At 35.0% G+C, this 18,807-nt stretch overlaps 2 protein-coding genes across 2 annotated transcripts in view; one reads left to right on the forward strand and one right to left on the reverse strand.

Moving 5' to 3' along the window:
* LOC132696561 (ras-related and estrogen-regulated growth inhibitor-like protein) overlaps positions 1–8,329 on the forward strand; it is a 37,203-nt gene extending 28,874 nt beyond the window's left edge. Inside the window, exons 4-5 of the mRNA XM_060661456.1 lie at positions 1,025–1,281; positions 7,658–8,329. Of these exons, the coding sequence (XP_060517439.1) occupies positions 1,025–1,281; positions 7,658–7,969 (569 nt within the window). The 3' untranslated portion in view covers positions 7,970–8,329. The remainder of the gene's footprint in view (positions 1–1,024; positions 1,282–7,657) is intronic.
* A 9,053-nt stretch (positions 8,330–17,382) lies between these two features.
* Positions 17,383–18,247, reverse strand: LOC132696782 (mitochondrial fission 1 protein). The gene is made up of 3 exons (XM_060661801.1): positions 18,113–18,247; positions 17,726–17,984; positions 17,383–17,676 (listed from the first exon to the last, which is right to left on the reverse strand). The coding sequence occupies exons 1-3, from the start codon at positions 18,155–18,157 to the stop codon at positions 17,525–17,527; spliced, it is 456 nt and encodes a 151-aa protein (XP_060517784.1). The 5' UTR covers positions 18,158–18,247; the 3' UTR covers positions 17,383–17,524.
* Between the last annotated feature and the right edge of the window lie 560 nt (positions 18,248–18,807).

The raw sequence follows: 18,807 nt of genomic DNA on the forward strand, positions 1-18,807 counted from the left end.
AATTCAACTTTGTTTTTTCGACGATTTAAACAAGTTTAATTATCAAACCGATTGAAGTTTAAATTCCGTTTGCTAGAGGTTCTTCTATTCCTTCCCAAGGCCGACAATACTGTTGCTAAAGAAAAGTTCAATTTGTTAGGGGAAAAAGCTGCTCTGGTTTTGAATTGATATCTCCAAGCTTATAATCTCTCATTATTTTCATATTAGAACCGTGCTAAAGTTAACCTCTATCTCAAAGGGACCACCTCAAAAACATTTGCATAATACCGATTCGGCTAATAGACCCACTAGCCTTTTAAGGGTTTAAATCCAATATTTATAGATTTTTCTACTGCCTTCTTTAAGAAACGCAATTATACATCGATCTAGCCCGCGGGAAATGTTATTTTAGCACGTCAATTTCGTTTCCTACAAGCCACGTCGGATATTTCCAAGGTATTACCGCTAGGGTTTCCTTAATTCCTCACGTGTTGGATAATGCACTATTCACCATTTGAAACAGATGCTTAGTTGCGGATCAATACTTGACAACAAGCGTCTATGGAACTCTATGAAATAAATAGGTTTCAGCTATGTCTTGTGGTTATCACGATGATTTTTTATGAACAAAATAAATATCAATCGAAGTAAGTGAAACATCACTTGTTCAACCACGTATATATTGAACATGGCGTGACCAATAGAAAGTGTTACGCTTACCTTTATATCGCCACGTATAGCTCTAAATTAGATGCGGGTTTCCCTGAAAACTGCCCGGGGGAAAATTTCCAAATTGTTTTAGACTGTGCGAAATTTGTTGAGAGTACGCTGAACCGCGAATGTTTTCGTCTCCGTCTCCCAGTTAAAGAAAAATTCATTTAATTAATGCCGACTCACGACCTCCGACGAGAAGAAAAACTATAGCCGTTTTTATGATTGATGACTGAACGTCTGGAAATTAAAAACGTCGCTTTGTTAGACGATAGAAGTGCAAACAATTTAAAAGGCTTTCCAGATGTTAAAAACGCTTTTTTTGTACTTGCAGATTTGCTCTACAAGCAAACCTTAACCGTGAAAAACACGTCGCTCGAGGTTGAGATCGTCGACGTGTGCAGCTGTGACCTTCAAGCTTTCCCAGAAGAAGCTATCCACTGGGCGGATGCAGCCCTCGTCGTGTACGACATAACCTGCAGGGAATCGTTTAAGCAAGCGTCGGAGATGCTTCAGAAAGTACTGGAAATAAGGAACCAGATGCCAACGGTACTGTTGGGAAACAAAGCCGATCTCGAACATCTGCGTCAGGTAATTTTTCCAACCCGTATATCACTTATCGATGCGCGATGATACTCAGCGTTGTTTATAGTGGTCGCAAGCCGCAAAAATTTGTCTCGAGATGAAATGCGTTCCTTAAAGCTTTCAGTCGGCTCGCGATTGGGTCTTTTTGCTTCGAATTTTACTTTTCGGCTGACGACGGTGTCGATATTCCGCACCCAGGATGTTTATCGCCCGAAGGTCGCTCGCTAATTTCGCTGCATCTATGCAGCAGCGTACCCGAAGGACGGGTATCTAAAATTTTATGAGTTTCACCTTAAGGCTAATTGGGAAACTAATAAAAGTTTTCCAAATATTACGGGTCAGTGTTAATATAATAATTCGAGTCGATTTGTTTTGGCTCCCGACAAAAAAGATTTATTTTTAGTCCACTATTTCGTCCGCCAGTTACCTATGTATATCCGGGAAAAACAAATAAACCGGCTGGGAAAACGCGAGAAAAACTGCGGGCGGTTTGTTTTTTTAATGGTTACATGAATGGATTTTTGTCATGTGATTGAATTTGTTGCTGAACTTGGGGGGTTTTATAGACGCCGGACCATCGTTTCGTTTATTTTATAACCCAGACGATAGGAGATAATGCGCACTTCTTTAAGGTGCTTGGTAAATTGCGGTAAACAGGGTATGCCTACGTAAGACTTATAAGTAGAGTTCGGATTTTTATGCACAGAAAATGCTTAAAATATGCGCAAATACATATATGCTTTTTTCTACCATCTATGTACTTTTACGCCCTTAAAAAACTAAAATTAGCTTTGATATATGTCACTGATCTATGAGTTCACATTTTTCATATAAATTTTTAGTTTTTTAATTGAATCAACTGAATCTGAAAAGTCTAATACAATGCTTTATTTGATTAACCACGTTCCCCATCGAGTAATTACAGGTTCAAAATGTTCAAGCTATTCTTGAAAATTTTGAGACTTCAATTTCAAAATGAAACATATTTTCTGTTAAAAAAAACTTGGCACAGATCCTTTTGAATAAGAACATCTCTTCCAATCTCAATCTCCTATTGAACCTCCTCAAAATCGGCATTGATGTAGTGTCTTGTCGTTTTACATACATTTCGTTACATTTTCGACTATGTGTTAATTTAGTAATAAAAATATCGCGAATAAGCACAAACTACAGGTTATAATCTGGTCCTTGTGTTCCATTATCATTCATGATCAATAGAATATATTTTCTCCTTGGCAGTAAAAATTTCAATATTTTTTTAACAGAGTTTTTTAAAGAATTATGCAAAGAAAAGAAAATTGTGTTAAAGAAATGTAACACACGCCCACTTCTGGCTATTTGCCCGCAACATTTATATTCTCAAAAATTCCAAAAGTGACCCTCGAAGAAATCTTAGTAATCCCGTTCTATAATTTAACAGAACTTGGGCAGGAGCTTCTTAGAGGCGTTCAGGCATTTTACCGTAGCAATGCAATTTACAGTCGGTCAAAAAAGTCTCCGTACAAATAGCATTTTTTGAGTTTTCTTTAAGTTTCTCCTTTAACTTACATTTCATGTGAAATTATATTTTAAGTGAATATCGGCAATCTCATTGAGAGTAATAAAAATTAAATAAAAATCACTTTATTTGAACGATAAAAAATAAGGCAGTACACTATTATTTCTTATGATAAATTGAAAAGTTTCCTAAAATCGAATATTTTGTACAATTGCCATTTGCTTTAATAATGACATTAAGTCTTTTTGGAAGACTTACAACAAGCTTTCTTGTAACTTCTGGCGACATGTTTCCCACTCTTCTCTTATCCTATTTTTGAGTTCTTCTTTACTCGTAACTTGGTGTTTTTTCACTCATCGCTTTAAATCTTCCTACAGGTGCTCCATGTGGTTAACAACCGGATATTGTGGTTTTGTATGGCGGACATTATGGATCATACAGTGACGTTATCTTGTTGGAATAAATAATACCCCTCATGGTTAGGTTTTTTAACACTTTGGTTTAAATTATTCTTTAGGATGTTCAAATAGCCATGCTGGTCCATGATTCCGTCAATAAAAGCCAAGATCCGGTGGATCTGTATTGATTTATTACATACGGTACAGTTGAATGTGATTTTTTAATTATTTTATCAATATATCTAAAGGATTTTTTCTCTTTCCATAATTCTACTATGATTTTTAGAAGCGCAATTGGAATTTCGCCATTTTTAGCGCTCATTTTGCTTTTAATTCAACACCACTGACTTGAAAGTGGCGTCAAAATAAACTCATTTGTTTAAGCGAAATTTGATACAAGCTGACTTGATAAAGCATAAGCATAAGTAGAGTTCGGATTTTTATGCACAGAAAATGCCTAAAATTTGCGCAAATATACGCTTTTTTCTACCATCTATGTACTTTTATGCCCTTTTCTTTATATTGTTTACTGAAAATCAAGGAAAGAGTAGTCAAACGACGAAAAAAATACAGTATATTTACAGTTTTTAAACATAAAAATAATAATACTTAATTAATAGTATTTATTGACGTTAGATAATAATAAATTAGTGAGTTATATCTATATACTTATACCTAACCTATATTAAAGATTTATGGTAAAAACTATTTAGTTTTACAATCAATGGTTCTACCTGCAGTTCTGAATAGTGATTTATTAAAGTGTATGGAGACGCATTTGACGTAGTTTCTTGCTTCTGCCTTGTTTTATATCGTTCAAATAATGTGTTTCAGGTGATTTTTTGGTTTTTATTACTCTTAATGACATTGCCGATATTTACTTCAAACATATTTCTTATTAAATGTAAGTGAAAGAAGAAAATAAAAAAAAACTACAAAAATACTGTATGTATGGAGACTTTTTTGACAGATTGTATATAAAGCGTACAAGTAATTTCAAAAATAAGATTTGGTAAGGAAGTTCTGGTATTGAGCACACCTTGTCTTTTAAATGCGACACTATGTATATAATTTTAATCTAAGCTTCTTCAAGTTCCCGCATACCTTTGAAATACAAATTAGTTCTCATTATTTTTAAATAAAAGAATTTTCTTTTCACTTTCACTTTTTCACTTCTTTCTGCTATTCGATAAAATTGAACGTTAGCGTCCGGAGATAAAATAATATCATATCTTAGTCATTGCGGCTGTACGATAAAATTGAACGTTGGGGGTCACACTTGCTCTATTTTCACTATTTTCATTCTAAATAATAAACTTTATATTTTCTCATGATTTTTTTTTTTCAATAGCAAAATAAACGGGAGTCTTCCCGATAAAAGCCGTCCCCTTAGTCCCCAGCTTTATAATATGCCAATAGTAAACTTTTGGGACCCAAAAGCGTCCTGGAGAATTTTTGAATGTCGACAAAAAAGTCTGTTGACATAAGCAATTAAAAAAAATTCCATGACCTAAAAAATTTCAGTACATTCAGTATCGTGCATAGATAATAACCAAGGGATTTTATACGAAACGTCTGGTCTGAAATGGAAGATGAACTTGGAAGATCAATTTCGTCTTACTTAGAAAGCTCTCTTAAATTATACTTTCTAAATCAGTTTTTCCGTAGATTCCAACCGAACTTTCACACGATATACTTAAGACGCAAATGGGGGTCGAGAACCTTTAGTCGCCTTTTCGCGCAGCGTTCATCCCCGCGTTTGCAAACAAATGCAAATTAAATTATGCCGGATAACCGACCGAATTTATTAGAAACATTTTTCACGCCTACAGAGCACTTCACCTCCCCCTTACGAAATAAACAAAAAAGGTCATACACCTTTCGCTAATTTAACGGACAAACCGGGCGTTCTTGGGTGTAAATTAATTAAATTTTTGCGTCTCGAACCTTCGTTACTTTGCACGTTTTATTTTGGCACCGCGTGACGCGGTGGGTGTGGATGAATTTTTTTTTTATAATGAAACCACCGAATGCTTAAGGAGAGGCGGTTGTTTTTCGCCCACCGTTATTAGGATTAGCCGGTCGTTGTGTTGAAATTTTGGATACATACATGTTTCCGTATCATTTAGCACGTTTTAATTTCTTTTAAGGAGCTTGCATTTTTTGTTTAATATTTTTAAAGAGCTCGTTAATCTGAAAAAATATATAAAAATATCGCCCTGAAATGAACAATATAATCAAATTTACAAAAAAAAAGGAGACTATGAAACAAAAACATTATTATATCAAACCGTCTTGACGTATTTTGTTAAATAACAGTTTTAATTACGTTTTACCTTAGTAACTAATTTTTACATTATCAAAAAATAGACGTTTTTAAAATTAATATAAATAAAATATATTTATCGGTTTTTTATGTGTTTTATCTATCAACCTGTTGGTTTTAAATATCTCCATAAGAAGTAATCCGGTAGATTTATATAATAATTTTATTATTCCACAAGTCCACCCAAATATTAAAGGACGCCCGCCCATGTTCTCTCACTTCTTGGTGTTGCCGCGAATTCTCTATGATAAAAGTAAATTAATGATAATGACATGAAACCGAAATTTATAACTTAATAATGTCAACTTGGAGGGCACAAAAAGTTGCACTGAGAAAGTGCAGCCAGGCCAGAAAAAATTCAAACGAAATCGCAGATTTTCGGTTTTTCACGGATATTTCCAAAACTAATGGCAATTTTCTCGGTTTTGAAACTGCTTTAAATTAAGCACCAAAATACACAAATTTGCTGCTATTTAACAGACCTCGCATCTCTTCCGGTTTCCGAGATTCTAATAGTTCCCCTCAAATTTGGGTCACCCTCCACTTCATCATTGTCTTGATCAGCTTTGCTGTCGTATTACTATTTTTTTTAGAGAGATGTCTGATGTTTGGCGAAACGTTTGCAAAACAGAGTCAATACCCGACACAGGAAAAATCTAACAGTGTACCTACTACTAGTCGCACTGTCGGAAATCTCCAGTAAACTCGATTTTGGCATATTTCCACGATTCTTTTAAATATGGATTTTGTAAAGGTGCAAATCTTTGTTGAAATACAGAGTAAAAAAAAGAACTGTCCCATCAGTCAGGCAAATTACCTGCACAAACTACTAGAGTGAATTCCTGGAATAACGTCAGTCGATGTAAAACCTATAAAATACTTACGGAACTAATAACCATGTAGAAATATTTTTTTAAAAGTTAAAGCTGAAAATGCAAGGAATTCTTTCACTGCCACCTACAAGTCGTGATTGTTCTACTCCTTCGCCCTATGTTCTGCCACCTATCCAGCTACATGCAAGTACCTTTTTCTCTATTATTTCTCACAAACAAGTTCTGCTCGATGATCTGCCACCTTGAAATCGAGCTTCAAGCAAATACCTTCTTTTTCTTCTTCTACTCTTTACAAACGTCACGATTATCCGTCAACTATTTCTTATTGGGTCACTAACCAACACTATGATTTCTTCCTTATTATACCATAGTACTACGGTTTCAACTTAGAACCGACGCTCAACAAATGACTTACTCAAAGCCAGGTTGCAAAATTTTAGTTTTCGCACAATATCAATCCGAACAACCCACACGCATACGCATATAGGTTTAAATTTGGGCATTAGGTCTGATATAACGATTCTATTTCTGTCGATTTCGCTTTTCTATTTGGGATTCCGATGGGGGAAGTTACGATGTTTCGCAGTTCGGACTTCGTATATAGACATAATAAAGAACAATGACCTTTTAATGGGGAACGTTTTATTATACGGCTTAAGACACCTTATAGCGAACTTTTCCGCTGTATCCATTAATCCGGCACCGGGAAATTTTCCATCGGAAAACGGGATTAACGGGAAGCGAGGGGCCCATTTTATATTATCGTAATTTTTTCATTAGACGGAGAACGTTTTCCCAAGTTTTGCGTTGCGTTAAACCCAAACTGCTTCCGTATAAATAGCGAGCGTTAGATGGTTCTATGGTATTTTCTAGGCTTTCGATTTTATTTGTTGTACTTTAAGAAAAGCTTTGTATTTCTGGTTATTTATCTATCGTCGTGAACGATTAGGCTAGGTTCGCAGGTGCTCATTGTACGATATAGCGTACGCCTTTGAAACGGTAGAAAATTTATGAGGATACGTAATCCATATTCTCGCACTTTGGTTGATATTATCTATTAAAACAAACTTACCTATCGGGAATTTCGCGAAAAAGAGATTTTGTTTAAGCAACTCGCGTTTTGTTGCATCTTCACTGAGTGTGGTCATAGCGATACTGAAATTTTTTCCGTAAAGCAAATGACGATTGATGAGTAGTTGCAAATATAATTAAAAATCGAATTAATTGTCTACAATATAAATACCAACTTTTTGGGACACTTATTTGATAATAAAAAAATATATATTTGACAATCCGTTTATTAAAATGCGTATTTCGTTGTTTTCAGGTCGAGGAAGTCGAAGGACGTACTGTCGGTATCCAGAACAATTGCCAGTTTTATGAAGTGTCGGTGGCTGAAAACTCACAAGAAATATACACAGCGTTTGACGCGATACTGAGCGAATGTCGCCAGTTTACTCAGAAAACCAGAAAGTTTTCCGTATCGAAGATGATCGGGAACCTTATAGGAAGCGGTAACGGCAAAGGGGTTCCCGAAAGCAAGCAAGGCGGTACCGTAGTGGTCTGTCACAAATCTGACCTCTACAAGTCAAGGGTTCTGAGGCGGAGGCAGAACTTCACGGCAACGGCGTCGTTATGACTATCCGTCAATGATTCAGATACGTGTTAACAATACTAAGATCGTCCTGGTGATGGGGATCCTTCAGTTTTATGGGGGATTTAGGAAGAAAGAAGTTTTGTAACGCGTGTTCACACACATTGACTTTTAGAAAGTCGAGCATGAGTGTGTTTGAACCCTTTTTTGTAATAAATTTGTACCTATGTGTATGTGTCCTACTGAATCATTGTTAAGAATTACGGATTTTCTTGGATTCGACGTTAGAGATTATAGTTCTTTGAGGTTCTCGAGTATACCTTTGCGAGCCCTGTATTACAACTGTCAAAATATTATTAGTGTGCTAAAATGGCTGTGATATTTTTTCTTATAAGTCTGTTATTAGTGACATAAATTATGTAATAAATGAGTTTATTAGAAAAGTGTTTTGGTTAGTTTTGGTTAGTTTTTTTTAACTTTTTGGATCCTGCCCTGCCAGAAAACTCATTCAGATTATGGGCTTACCATTGACTTATATATAATTTTTTGATCAATGTGGGCACATATCGTCCACCTAAGAAAAATCATGCAATTTGGCAAAACTTCTCCTTCTTCTTCTACTTCTTGAAGATCTGTGATGTGGATTGCCAACTATCTTTCCACCTTTTAGGTGGTCTCCCGAGAGGTCTTGGGCCGGGAGAGTTGTTTTCCAGGACTATTCTCGGAAGTCTGTTCTCGTCCATCCGTCTTACATGGTTAGACCACTGCCTCTTACGTTGTCTTCCCCAGCTCACAATATTTTATATCCGCACTGCTCTCTGACATCTGTGTTTCTTACTCTGTCTCTTCTTGTTTTACCCACTATTCTCAGTGTTTTCATCTCTGCTACCCTTAGCATTTGTTTCGTCTTGTGTCTTCGCGGACTTCCGTGCCGTACGTCATGATGGTTCTGATAGTTGTAGATTTTAATTTTGCTATCCTTGCGCATGTACGGATGGGACCAGACTATATCTCGTAGGCATATAATATCTGTAAAACGTCTCCCAATCGGACCCTATCAAATGAATTTGTTAGGTCAATGAAGCAGATATACGCTGGCATGTTGTACTCTGTGGCATTTTCTTTTATTTGTTTTATAATGAACATTGCGTCTGTTGTTGACCGTCCCTTTGTGAAGCCCTGTTGTTCTTCGGCATTCTTAATTTGTGCTTCCAGTTTGTCCTTGAGAATACTCGTGAAAAGTTTCATTACCGTATTCAAGAGAGTTATTCCTCTATAGTTTTCTGGGCAGGTTTTAACTCCTTTCTTGAATACAGGTATGGTGATGCTGTTATGCCATTCGTCTGGTGTTTCCGTTTTTATTTTTGTCAAATAGTTGCGCTAGTCTCCTTGCGAGTTCGGGGCCTCCATATTTTAAAAGCTCGTTGGGGATACCGTCCGGTCCGGGTGATTTTCTGTTTTTCAATTTCTTTAGTTTTGCGTCCCCCTCTTCAACAGTGATCGTACCACTTATATCTGTTTCGTATTCGTTTATATTCTGCATTTTCCCAGCATCGTAAAGCTATAATGCTGTTGCCATGTCTCTGTTGGTACTCCTTTGGTCTGCACGAGCTCGTTAACTTGTTTTTTCCTGTTCCGCAGCATCTTCCATACTTTCCTTTGGGCATCATACGGGTCGTGGTCCATCTCGCTAGTAAAATTGACCCAATTTTCTCTTTTGAGTGATCTTATTCTTGCGTTTACTCTGTTTCTTACTTGGCAAAACTGTATTTAAAAAAATATAAACCGAACTTACATATGTTTAGCATGAATGCACGTTGGACTTCGAAGTAACATATATGGTTTAAGTGTATTGTCAAAAAAAACTTTTTTCAAACAACCCATCGTAAAGTCCATTTGGTAATGGGGGTACGATTGACCCATATAGAATTTTTTTGTTACTAATAATGATCTAATAAATCCAAACATAACGAATAACAAAAATAAAAAAAAAATGGAAGTGAACGAAAGCTCTTCCTCTCCTAGGGAGTATGCAGCCAGAAGGAGGTGAACATTATAAGGTAGTGTTTATATATGGTGGTTATATATGGCCTACCTAAGAAACAAAAGTATAAACTGAACTTACATTCTTCGGACTTCCAAGTTTCACATTTGGTTTAAAAGTTCTGTGAAACAATACTTTTTTTCTTAAACAAAAATTCTTTCTATGACTCATAGAATAATACTACTACATGAAAATACCATCCAAAACAAATTAAAATAAATTCACAAGTCATACTTAGCGGATATTTAAAATTAAAAGAAAATATAACAAAAACAAACATTCATATGGGTAGTAATACTGTCCTACTTAGAAAAATGCTCAAAAAAATACAACAAATAAAGACAACTCTTTAGGAACACTTTGGACACTCAAAACCATCTTCATCAACTTCATCTGCGTGGTCGCGTGGTCTGATATATCGAACAATACCAGGATTCTACTGACTTGGAAACCGCTGGTTTAAATTTTTAATGTTTAATCCTCTGTGCAATGGGAATCACAGGAGTGGTGACGGATTTTCAACAATGCACAAACTGTAAATTTGCTGTAGATATTTTGAAGGTTCCAAATATCGATTTTGGGCATACGGTGTTTGATAAAGACTGTGCTTGTTACAGAAAAGAGCAAGAAAGGGTAAAATCTCGTATACATTATGTATAGCAATCAATGTTTAAAACCAATAGATCTACGAATATTTCTGCACCCTCTGGTCTGATTTTGCATATAAATATACAGGGCCTAGCATCACACATAGACGAGTTAACTGAAATAATGCAGGACAATCAACCTCTTGCTGTCTGTATAAGTGAGACGCATATCACGGAGGATATCGAGGAGCGTGAGTTTAATATTGATGGATATACTGCCATTGTTTCATTTTCCAACAGCAGACATACTGGTGGTAGCATACTATACAATAGAAATGGTATCAATTTCAAACTTTGCTTTAAAGACGCAGTGGACTACAGCTACTGGGCAGTTGCTGCGATAGTCCTCTTTGAGAGGGAGACGGTGTTAATAGGATCACTATATAGATGACCGAATGGATATGTCAAAGAGTTCTTAGATTATCTTGTAGAAAAATTAATTGACCAGAAACAAAGGACATATTTTTTGGGAGATTTAAATGTCGATTATTTGAAAAATAGTAATGACTCCAAAAAACTTCAGTCCGTTGTTAATTCGACTGGTTTTAAGCAAATAGTAACAAAGGAAACACGAGTTACCGTAAGTTCAGCTACACTAATCGATCAGATAATAACAAATGACTTCAACGTAGAGGAGGTCCCGAGAAACTTTCCTGTCATCAGTGACCACGAAACTATTGGCGTTCAAGTGAAAGTTCGAAGCAAGACACTAGTAAGTGAGGATGCTTATATCAGAAATCTGAGTTCTCAAAATATTAATCAAATACGGGAAGCACTTATTGGTCAAAATTGGAATTACACATCCACGGATGTTAACAAAATATATGTGGATTTTATAGGAATTGTACAGGGAGCGCTTGATAGGATATCTCCGCTCAGCAAGACCCAACCAAAAAAATATCCGTGGTTTTCATGTGCGATAGGACAGGCGCAATAAGTTAGGGACATTGCTTACAAAAAGTGTAAATACACCAAAAGTGAAGAAGACTGGGAAGAATATAAAAGAAAAAGAAATAACGTTATTTCAGTTATCAGAAATGAAAAACAAAGATACTATAACCAAAAAATTGATGATTGCACGGGAAATGGAAAGAAAATGTGGCAGATAATAAAAAGACTTGTTGGAAATAAAAATAATAAAGCATATTTTACCAATATTAATTTTGGACATTACAGTGACAAAGAAGAAGAAAACATGAATAACTTTTATGCCGATAGCTTAAATGAAATAGCGATATCGGAGCGTGAAAAAACTGTAAATAACCTAAAAAATAGAAGTACAAGTGACTCTGTTCTAAATATTAAGCTCGTCAAGGATTTATTTTGTGTAATAGGTTATCCGTTGTTATATTTGGTGAATGCGTCTTTAAGTGCCGGAAAAATCCCTAATAAACTAAAAACAAGCATTATAGTGCCCATACCTAAAGTGTCAAAACCGAAAACACCGGGTAGCTTTCGACCAATTAACTTGCTGCCAGTAGTGGATAAAATCCTGAAAACGATAGTGTGTGGGCAGTTGAGAGACTACTTGGAGCGGAACTGCCTACTCTACATTGGACAGTCTGGTTTCAGGAGCAAATACTCGTGCGAATCTGCGTTGCAATATATGTGTGCAGTGTGGCGGAAAGACATGAATAAATCAAAAGTAATTCTGAGTGTTTTTGTAGATTTTTAAAGTGCATTTGAGACTATTAACAGAGACATTCTCATTACAAAATTAGGTTTATATGGCATTAAAGACTTTGTACTAGAATGGATAAAGAACTTTTTATCTGATAGATCTCACAAGACTAAAATTAATAATAATGTTTCTAGTCATAGGGATAGCAGATGGGGGTACCGCAGGGAAGCGTGTTGGGGCCGCTTTTATTTATTATTTATATAAATGATATGTATCAGGTTTTAAAAAACTCTTTTGTTAACTTATTTGCTGATGAAACGCCAAACTGAACACCGAAATGCAGCATTTCTACGAATGGCTGTGTCAAAATAAACTGAAATTAAATAGCTCCAAAACCAAGTGCATGGTTATCGGTTCTAAGGTTAACTGTCAAAAATTTTATAAGTCTTGGTATTCTGTGGATATACAGGGTAATAAAATTGAGTTTGTTTCCTAAATTAAATATTTAGGGGTGATCTTAGATCCACAATTATGCTTTAGTAATTATGTTGAATATCTATGCAAAAAAATTTGTAAGAAAATAGGGTTTTTTAACCGTGTATTGCGGTTTTTATCGCATTGGACTAGGATATTAGTGTATAATAGTATAAATTTGCCCCATTTTTCATAAGTTTGTTCATTGCTTATATCTTGTACAAAAGAAGACTTAAATAAGTTTCAGTTACAACAAAATAGAGTTATGAGAATCATCCTGAACTGTGATACATATACTCCAATAAAGAGTATGTTAGAGTAGCTAAATTGGATAAATGTCGGGCAGTTCATTAGAAGAGCAAGTTTAATGTTGGTTTATGGAATAGCGCACGATCACCAACCAGGCTATCTTAAATTATGGTTGGAAAAAAGGTCAAACTTTTATCAATATAATATACGTTCCAATCAGCACTTCAATGTTTCTATGGTAAAAACAACAAAGTTACAGAAAACTCTATTCTACGATGGTGTTTGTAATTTTAATGAACTGCAGGATAATATGCCCAAGAGTGTTCAAGAAGAGACTTACGGGGTATTTGCGAAATTTATAGTTTTGTTTATGCAAATTTTACTTGCTTATGTAAATAGCCAAGTGCTAAATAAATAAATAAATAATAATAAATAAATAAAATTGTCTTGATGTGGAACGCCGGCAATCGGATAGACCATGTTAACCAAATGCAGCAAATTTCCTTACCGGTAGGTATCAAAAGAAATATGTAGAAAACTTGAAGTATTATTTTTAAAATGCATTAACAACTTTACATTTCACCATTTGGTTTAATTTTTAAAGATATTTATCCCTACATATTTTATAACTCAACGACAAAATGCACACAACCCTTGAGTTGGTATATACGCGCCATCACAACAACTTTTAGAAAGTTTAGGAGTTGCTATCTCCGGGCCATGTATTGTAATTCGGCGGGTCATATATACCTTCTCTTCCATAATCACTTATGTGCAATAATATAAACATTAAAACTTAGGTGAGCATGTCTATCTCAAATTAATTATGACCTTTATACCCAATGTTAATGAGTAAACCCAACCACCAATAATTTATTCATAGGTAAGGGACAAGGCAGGGGCAACTAGGTAAATGTCGAGTACGTGTCGGCTGATATCAGCGGCAGTTTTCAATAACCTGTTGTACCGTGCGGTTCGAAAAAGCTTCTTACAAATATGTCACTAATTCTTTAGTTTATATCGTCGTATTCTCTATTAGTACCTAATGTGATTTTATTATACCTAAATAATAAAACATAACCTTAGAAGTCCGTCTCTGTGCTACAATACCTATGCATTTTATTGTGATCCGCAGGTCATTTCGATAATTGCCATCAAAAATCAAAACGATATACTTTGCGACAGACCATAGTACTTTTCGTTTTCTGTCCAATGAATAACAAAAATGCGTTTGAAAATTGAAGGGACTAATGATCTCTATAAATATGTATAAGTATCCCTTATGACATATTTTGTTACAAAATACAAGGATTACAACCGGTGGCGTAGCTGGTAACCAAGGTCCCTGGGGCAAATTAAAAAATGGGGCCCCACTGTTATGTAAACTGATTAGGATTTATCAAATAAAAATATGAAATATACAAATGTCGAGAGTCGAGTTTGGACCACATTATTTCTTAAATAGTTTTTTATTATTTATTTTTAATTTACTAAACAACCTTTCAGTTGCTGCAGAAGTGACAGGAATTGTAAAGAATGATGACATTGCTGTAAATACTTCCGTTAGGTCGCATTCTAGCACTCCATATTTGCTCATTATTTCCTTACATAATTAGTGAACAGTCCATGCTTGAGTCAGTTGAGGTAAAACTAGGTGGTAAATATTAATAAATTGAAGTGAAAACTAGGGCCTGTTATATCTGAATATTTTTTTAGGAATTCGTCACACTTTTCTAATAAAGTTGCTTCATCAACATGTAATAAAAATGTTGTAAAATCGAATATATAACAGACTGCACTCGTACTAATAATACGTGTATCTAATTGTGGTATTACTGTGTCTAGTACATTATTGAAAAACTCAATTTTAAATATTTTTTTCTCGGTTTGGTAATCGGTGATCAGCAGCTAATTCATCAAAATGTTTTTTAAAGTTACTTTGCCTTTTTTCTTGAAAATGGGTATCAATACCATCTTTTCTTGAGGTTTCACTGGCTTTGCGCTTGAATAATTCGAAATCATTTCTATAAATTTGCAACTTTGCTTTGGTCTCTGCTAAAGCTTTAGTTGCCTCGCCCAAAATAATGCTTTGATAATATCAAAATAACGAAGTTTTATTGCAGATATCGTATTGACCTTACTGGTCCATCTAGTCGGATTTAGTTTTTTTAGAGTGATGACCGATTCGGCAGTGAATTTTGACAGTGGATCCCAACGTTTGATGCTGTTTGCGAAAAAGTTATACAAATCATGCAACGTTGCAAAAAAAATCTGTGTTTCCACACAGCTGCTAATTCTATGTACGTACTCTGTGTTAGGATGGATATGTTTTTGTACACCATTATACACACCACTCATCACACTGGCTCCATCATAACCTTACCTCACACATTTTTTTAAATCAATATTTTTTTCGATAAATAATTTTGTTAGTTGGTTGACTTCTATTTCTATATCAATTGGCTGTCCATTTTCCGATCTCGTTATTACTGCATATCTCACAACAATGCTTAGCTGATCCACCTTCAATATGTCCTGTGTCGTATCCATTATGATGGCAAAAAACGGTGAGGCTCTAATTTGTTCTAGTAGATGGATTCCAAGTTTGGTCCAAAAGCTTTCAATCATTTCATTTTAAAAAACATAAAAAAACACAGTTTCAAAAAAGTCGTGATATTAAACAGTTAATAATTATAAACAAAATAAAATGATAAAAAAAAACCTAGAAATAATAATTATTTGGGCATATCCAAAACTTATGATTATATTGGGCGACAAGCTTTACAAAGGACAGAAAATTTCCGTGATAACCTTCTTGACTTGTCTTCTTGATATCCTCTCAAAGTCAAAGAACTCTTTGTTAGGGTAAGTATGATATCGGATAACCTTTGAAGGACCATTTTCCAAAATTGCTTCTTTGCGAATTTCATTTTCAAGTTCCTTATCGTTAGTATTGGTATCGTTTTTTTTTCAAAATTCATACACAGCACATGCTTCCGAATGGCCACTCGAACAACCGTGTCGTTTAATTCTTTCTGATAAATGCTTCCAATCTCGAATTCCCGTACACCAAACATTATTCCCTTGTGAAGCAAATAACCAATAGTGTTGACAATAGGCAGCGTCTATTATTTTGGAAAAACGATTAACTGGCCCATATTTAGGACACGAAATGTAGTACGATTTTGAAAAACACCTATTGTTCTATTGTCTTGATGTCTGTTGGAAAAGGTTTTGAAGGCTGTAAAGGCCCCATATCAAGAATTTGACGTTTTTCATTATCACTTAATATTTTGTTTGTGCAATTTCCCAAGTCTTAAGATTTGTCGTGCACATTTTCGAAAAATGTAGAGGCCTGTGGTTCCTGCAAATCCTCCGCTGTTATGTGTGTCATGCAAACATCATCCACGTTCCGATGATCGGCGGCGGAGGTATCTCCAATGCAAAACTCCAACTGCAAAAATTGTCGAATCTTCTTCAGTAGGCTTCTCAACCAACACTGCAGTTACCACATTTTTGAGTCACTAACACTAGAAATATTTTGGTCAGATGTACTTGCAGAAGGCATTTAAATTAACCACTGGGTTTCTTCTTTTTATACATAATTTTAGTTTTCTAGCTTATTTAAACAATACAATATTAGATTGTGCTCGAGTAGGTAGATACTCATTATTCACTAGTATCTAAAATAAAAGGAAAGAGAAACACAATGATACGCTACAAGCGTGGTTGGGGAATCCCCGAAAAAAAATTATCACCTTTAGTATTACCACATTTAACGCGGACCTGAACGAATACACCTACTGTTTCGCGTTATACAATGAGCTGTAGCCGAAATCTACAGATTTCACACTGTTTATTGACTCAACGTACATCAAAGTGGTAAAATCAAATAAATTTGAACCACTATATTGACCAGTACAAAAAAGTTTATTGACATTAACTTACTTACTCCTGATACAGCATTAATTTTTTAACCGTTCTCAAAAAAAAAAAATCTTAACGCGAATTCACAATAAAACGCACATCGATGAATATTAATACACACGAATCACTATCCGTCAACACTGCCAACCTACAGAAAGAATTTAGGGGAATTCCCTAGGCATAACTGTTGAATTTCTCTCAACTCAGTTCGATCGAAATTTGTGGTAAGGATTCGAGGGTGCTGGAGCACTGCCCCGCCTAGCCCCTAGGTAGCTACGCCACTGCTTACAACATAAAGCTAATTAGCAAGAATCAGGATTGGCTCCGAAATGGAAAGAACAAAAATTTTTAGATTCTGCAATGATTTTTTGTACAACTAAATAATTTAAGGCAGTTCCCTATTTTGGGAATACTCACACCTGTCTGAGAGAACCCACTTCTTTATCAATATGATTTTTTAAATATAAAAGATCCACTGCCACAATAAAACACAAAGTAACACAACAAATACATTTTACTTAGATATAAAATATATAATCACTTGCATGACAATATCAACTAAAATAAATTAGAAAATGAAAACATATACATTGTACAAAATAAGCAAAATTTCAAAATTCACCTGACTCAACCAATATTTATGACTTGGATTTATTTGCGATGGCCATTCCTACTCCAACTATGGCACCCACTGCTACCAAAACGCCACCTGCCACTGCCATTCCAACCATTCCTTCCTTTTCCATCTTTTTCTTAATTGCCTGTTCTAAATTGATTACTTGCTGATTGCCTGAAACAAACAATATTGCACAACAATTTGGAGAACATTTTGAGTTCACCTGGCTCTATACTCAAAAAGGACCGAACATAATTTAGTGCTTTGGAATATTCTTTTGTTCTAGCCACACCAATCGCCAAGTAATACAGATAATCTCTCTGGCCATCTTCATTGTTCCTGTAGAGTTCTTCCAACAAAACAATTCCTTTTTGAATGTCACTTGGATATTTACTTCTAACTAGGCACCACGCATATTCGAATTGTGCCTTGGGAGTCACATCATTCCTATACAGCTGCTCGTGGTAAATTTTTTCGAACTTCTGGAAGAAAATGAAAATGAACAAAAGGGTATGATTTTCCAGGATTTCATTATAACCCATTCCTTTTGGGGTTAGGATACCATTTATACAATGAAAAATAAATATATTGAGGATGTCCATTTTTTTACCTTTAAATCTTCCGGAGCAACAGTTTCTGCTAAGATATCTGCCATAATTTATAGAAGCAACATTGCAAGTATTTAAACGTAATGTTCAATAAAGAAATGTCAGATCGTTTCTTATTGATAATTTTTAGATATGAGTCATTGCGTTCTGACATCTAGCGAGTTAACTTTAAAGCTCAAACAAGACACTATAAATGAATTTGAACTATCGAAATGCTTAATTCGGAAAACGGTCTCTAGGTGGCGCTCCTATTAACCGCATCTGAAAGCTGGCTTGCGTTTTTACAGAGAAAACGTACGTAAAACGTAAGAACTGTTATAACCATTCTTTTATTCTTTACATCGTTGGCATGAATTTGGGACACTCGCCCGTTGTCGATATCTGCCTAGGATTTAGTCAACTCTTAAATGTATATTTGATGGTTGGTAAAGTGTTCTTTAATGGGTAAATTCCGAAACATCCAGGTCCAATGGTAGCTGAGTTGGTTGTGGCTACTGACTAAAAGATGGCGGTTTCGCAAAAATTTAAATTTGGGGAATATTAAATAATGGGGTATCAAAAACATAATTAAATATTAGACATTTTAATAAATTAATAAATTGGCCATTGACTTGATGTTTCTCAATCATTAATTTTATTTTTCCTATCTGTTATTTAATATATCATCAGTCAAAACTTGTGCGAAAAAATACACCAA

Source organism: Cylas formicarius, unplaced genomic scaffold (genome assembly GCF_029955315.1).
Source record: "Cylas formicarius isolate icCylForm1 unplaced genomic scaffold, icCylForm1.1 PGA_scaffold_1__22_contigs__length_36826433, whole genome shotgun sequence".
NCBI classification, from domain to species: Eukaryota; Metazoa; Arthropoda; class Insecta; order Coleoptera; family Brentidae; genus Cylas; species Cylas formicarius.

What these genes read in the sequence shown, in the direction of transcription:
- LOC132696782 (XM_060661801.1), bottom strand. Translation starts at nt 18,157, where the DNA reads ATGGCAGATATCTTAGCAGAAACTGTTGCTCCGGAAGATTTAAAG. An exon ending in TTGCTCCGGAAGATTTAAAG is followed by an intron (nt 17,985 to 18,112) that starts GTAAAAAAATGG and finishes ATTTTCTTCCAG; the next exon opens with AAGTTCGAAAAAATTTACCA. An exon ending in CTTTTTGAGTATAGAGCCAG is followed by an intron (nt 17,677 to 17,725) that starts GTGAACTCAAAA and finishes TGTTTGTTTCAG; the next exon opens with GCAATCAGCAAGTAATCAAT.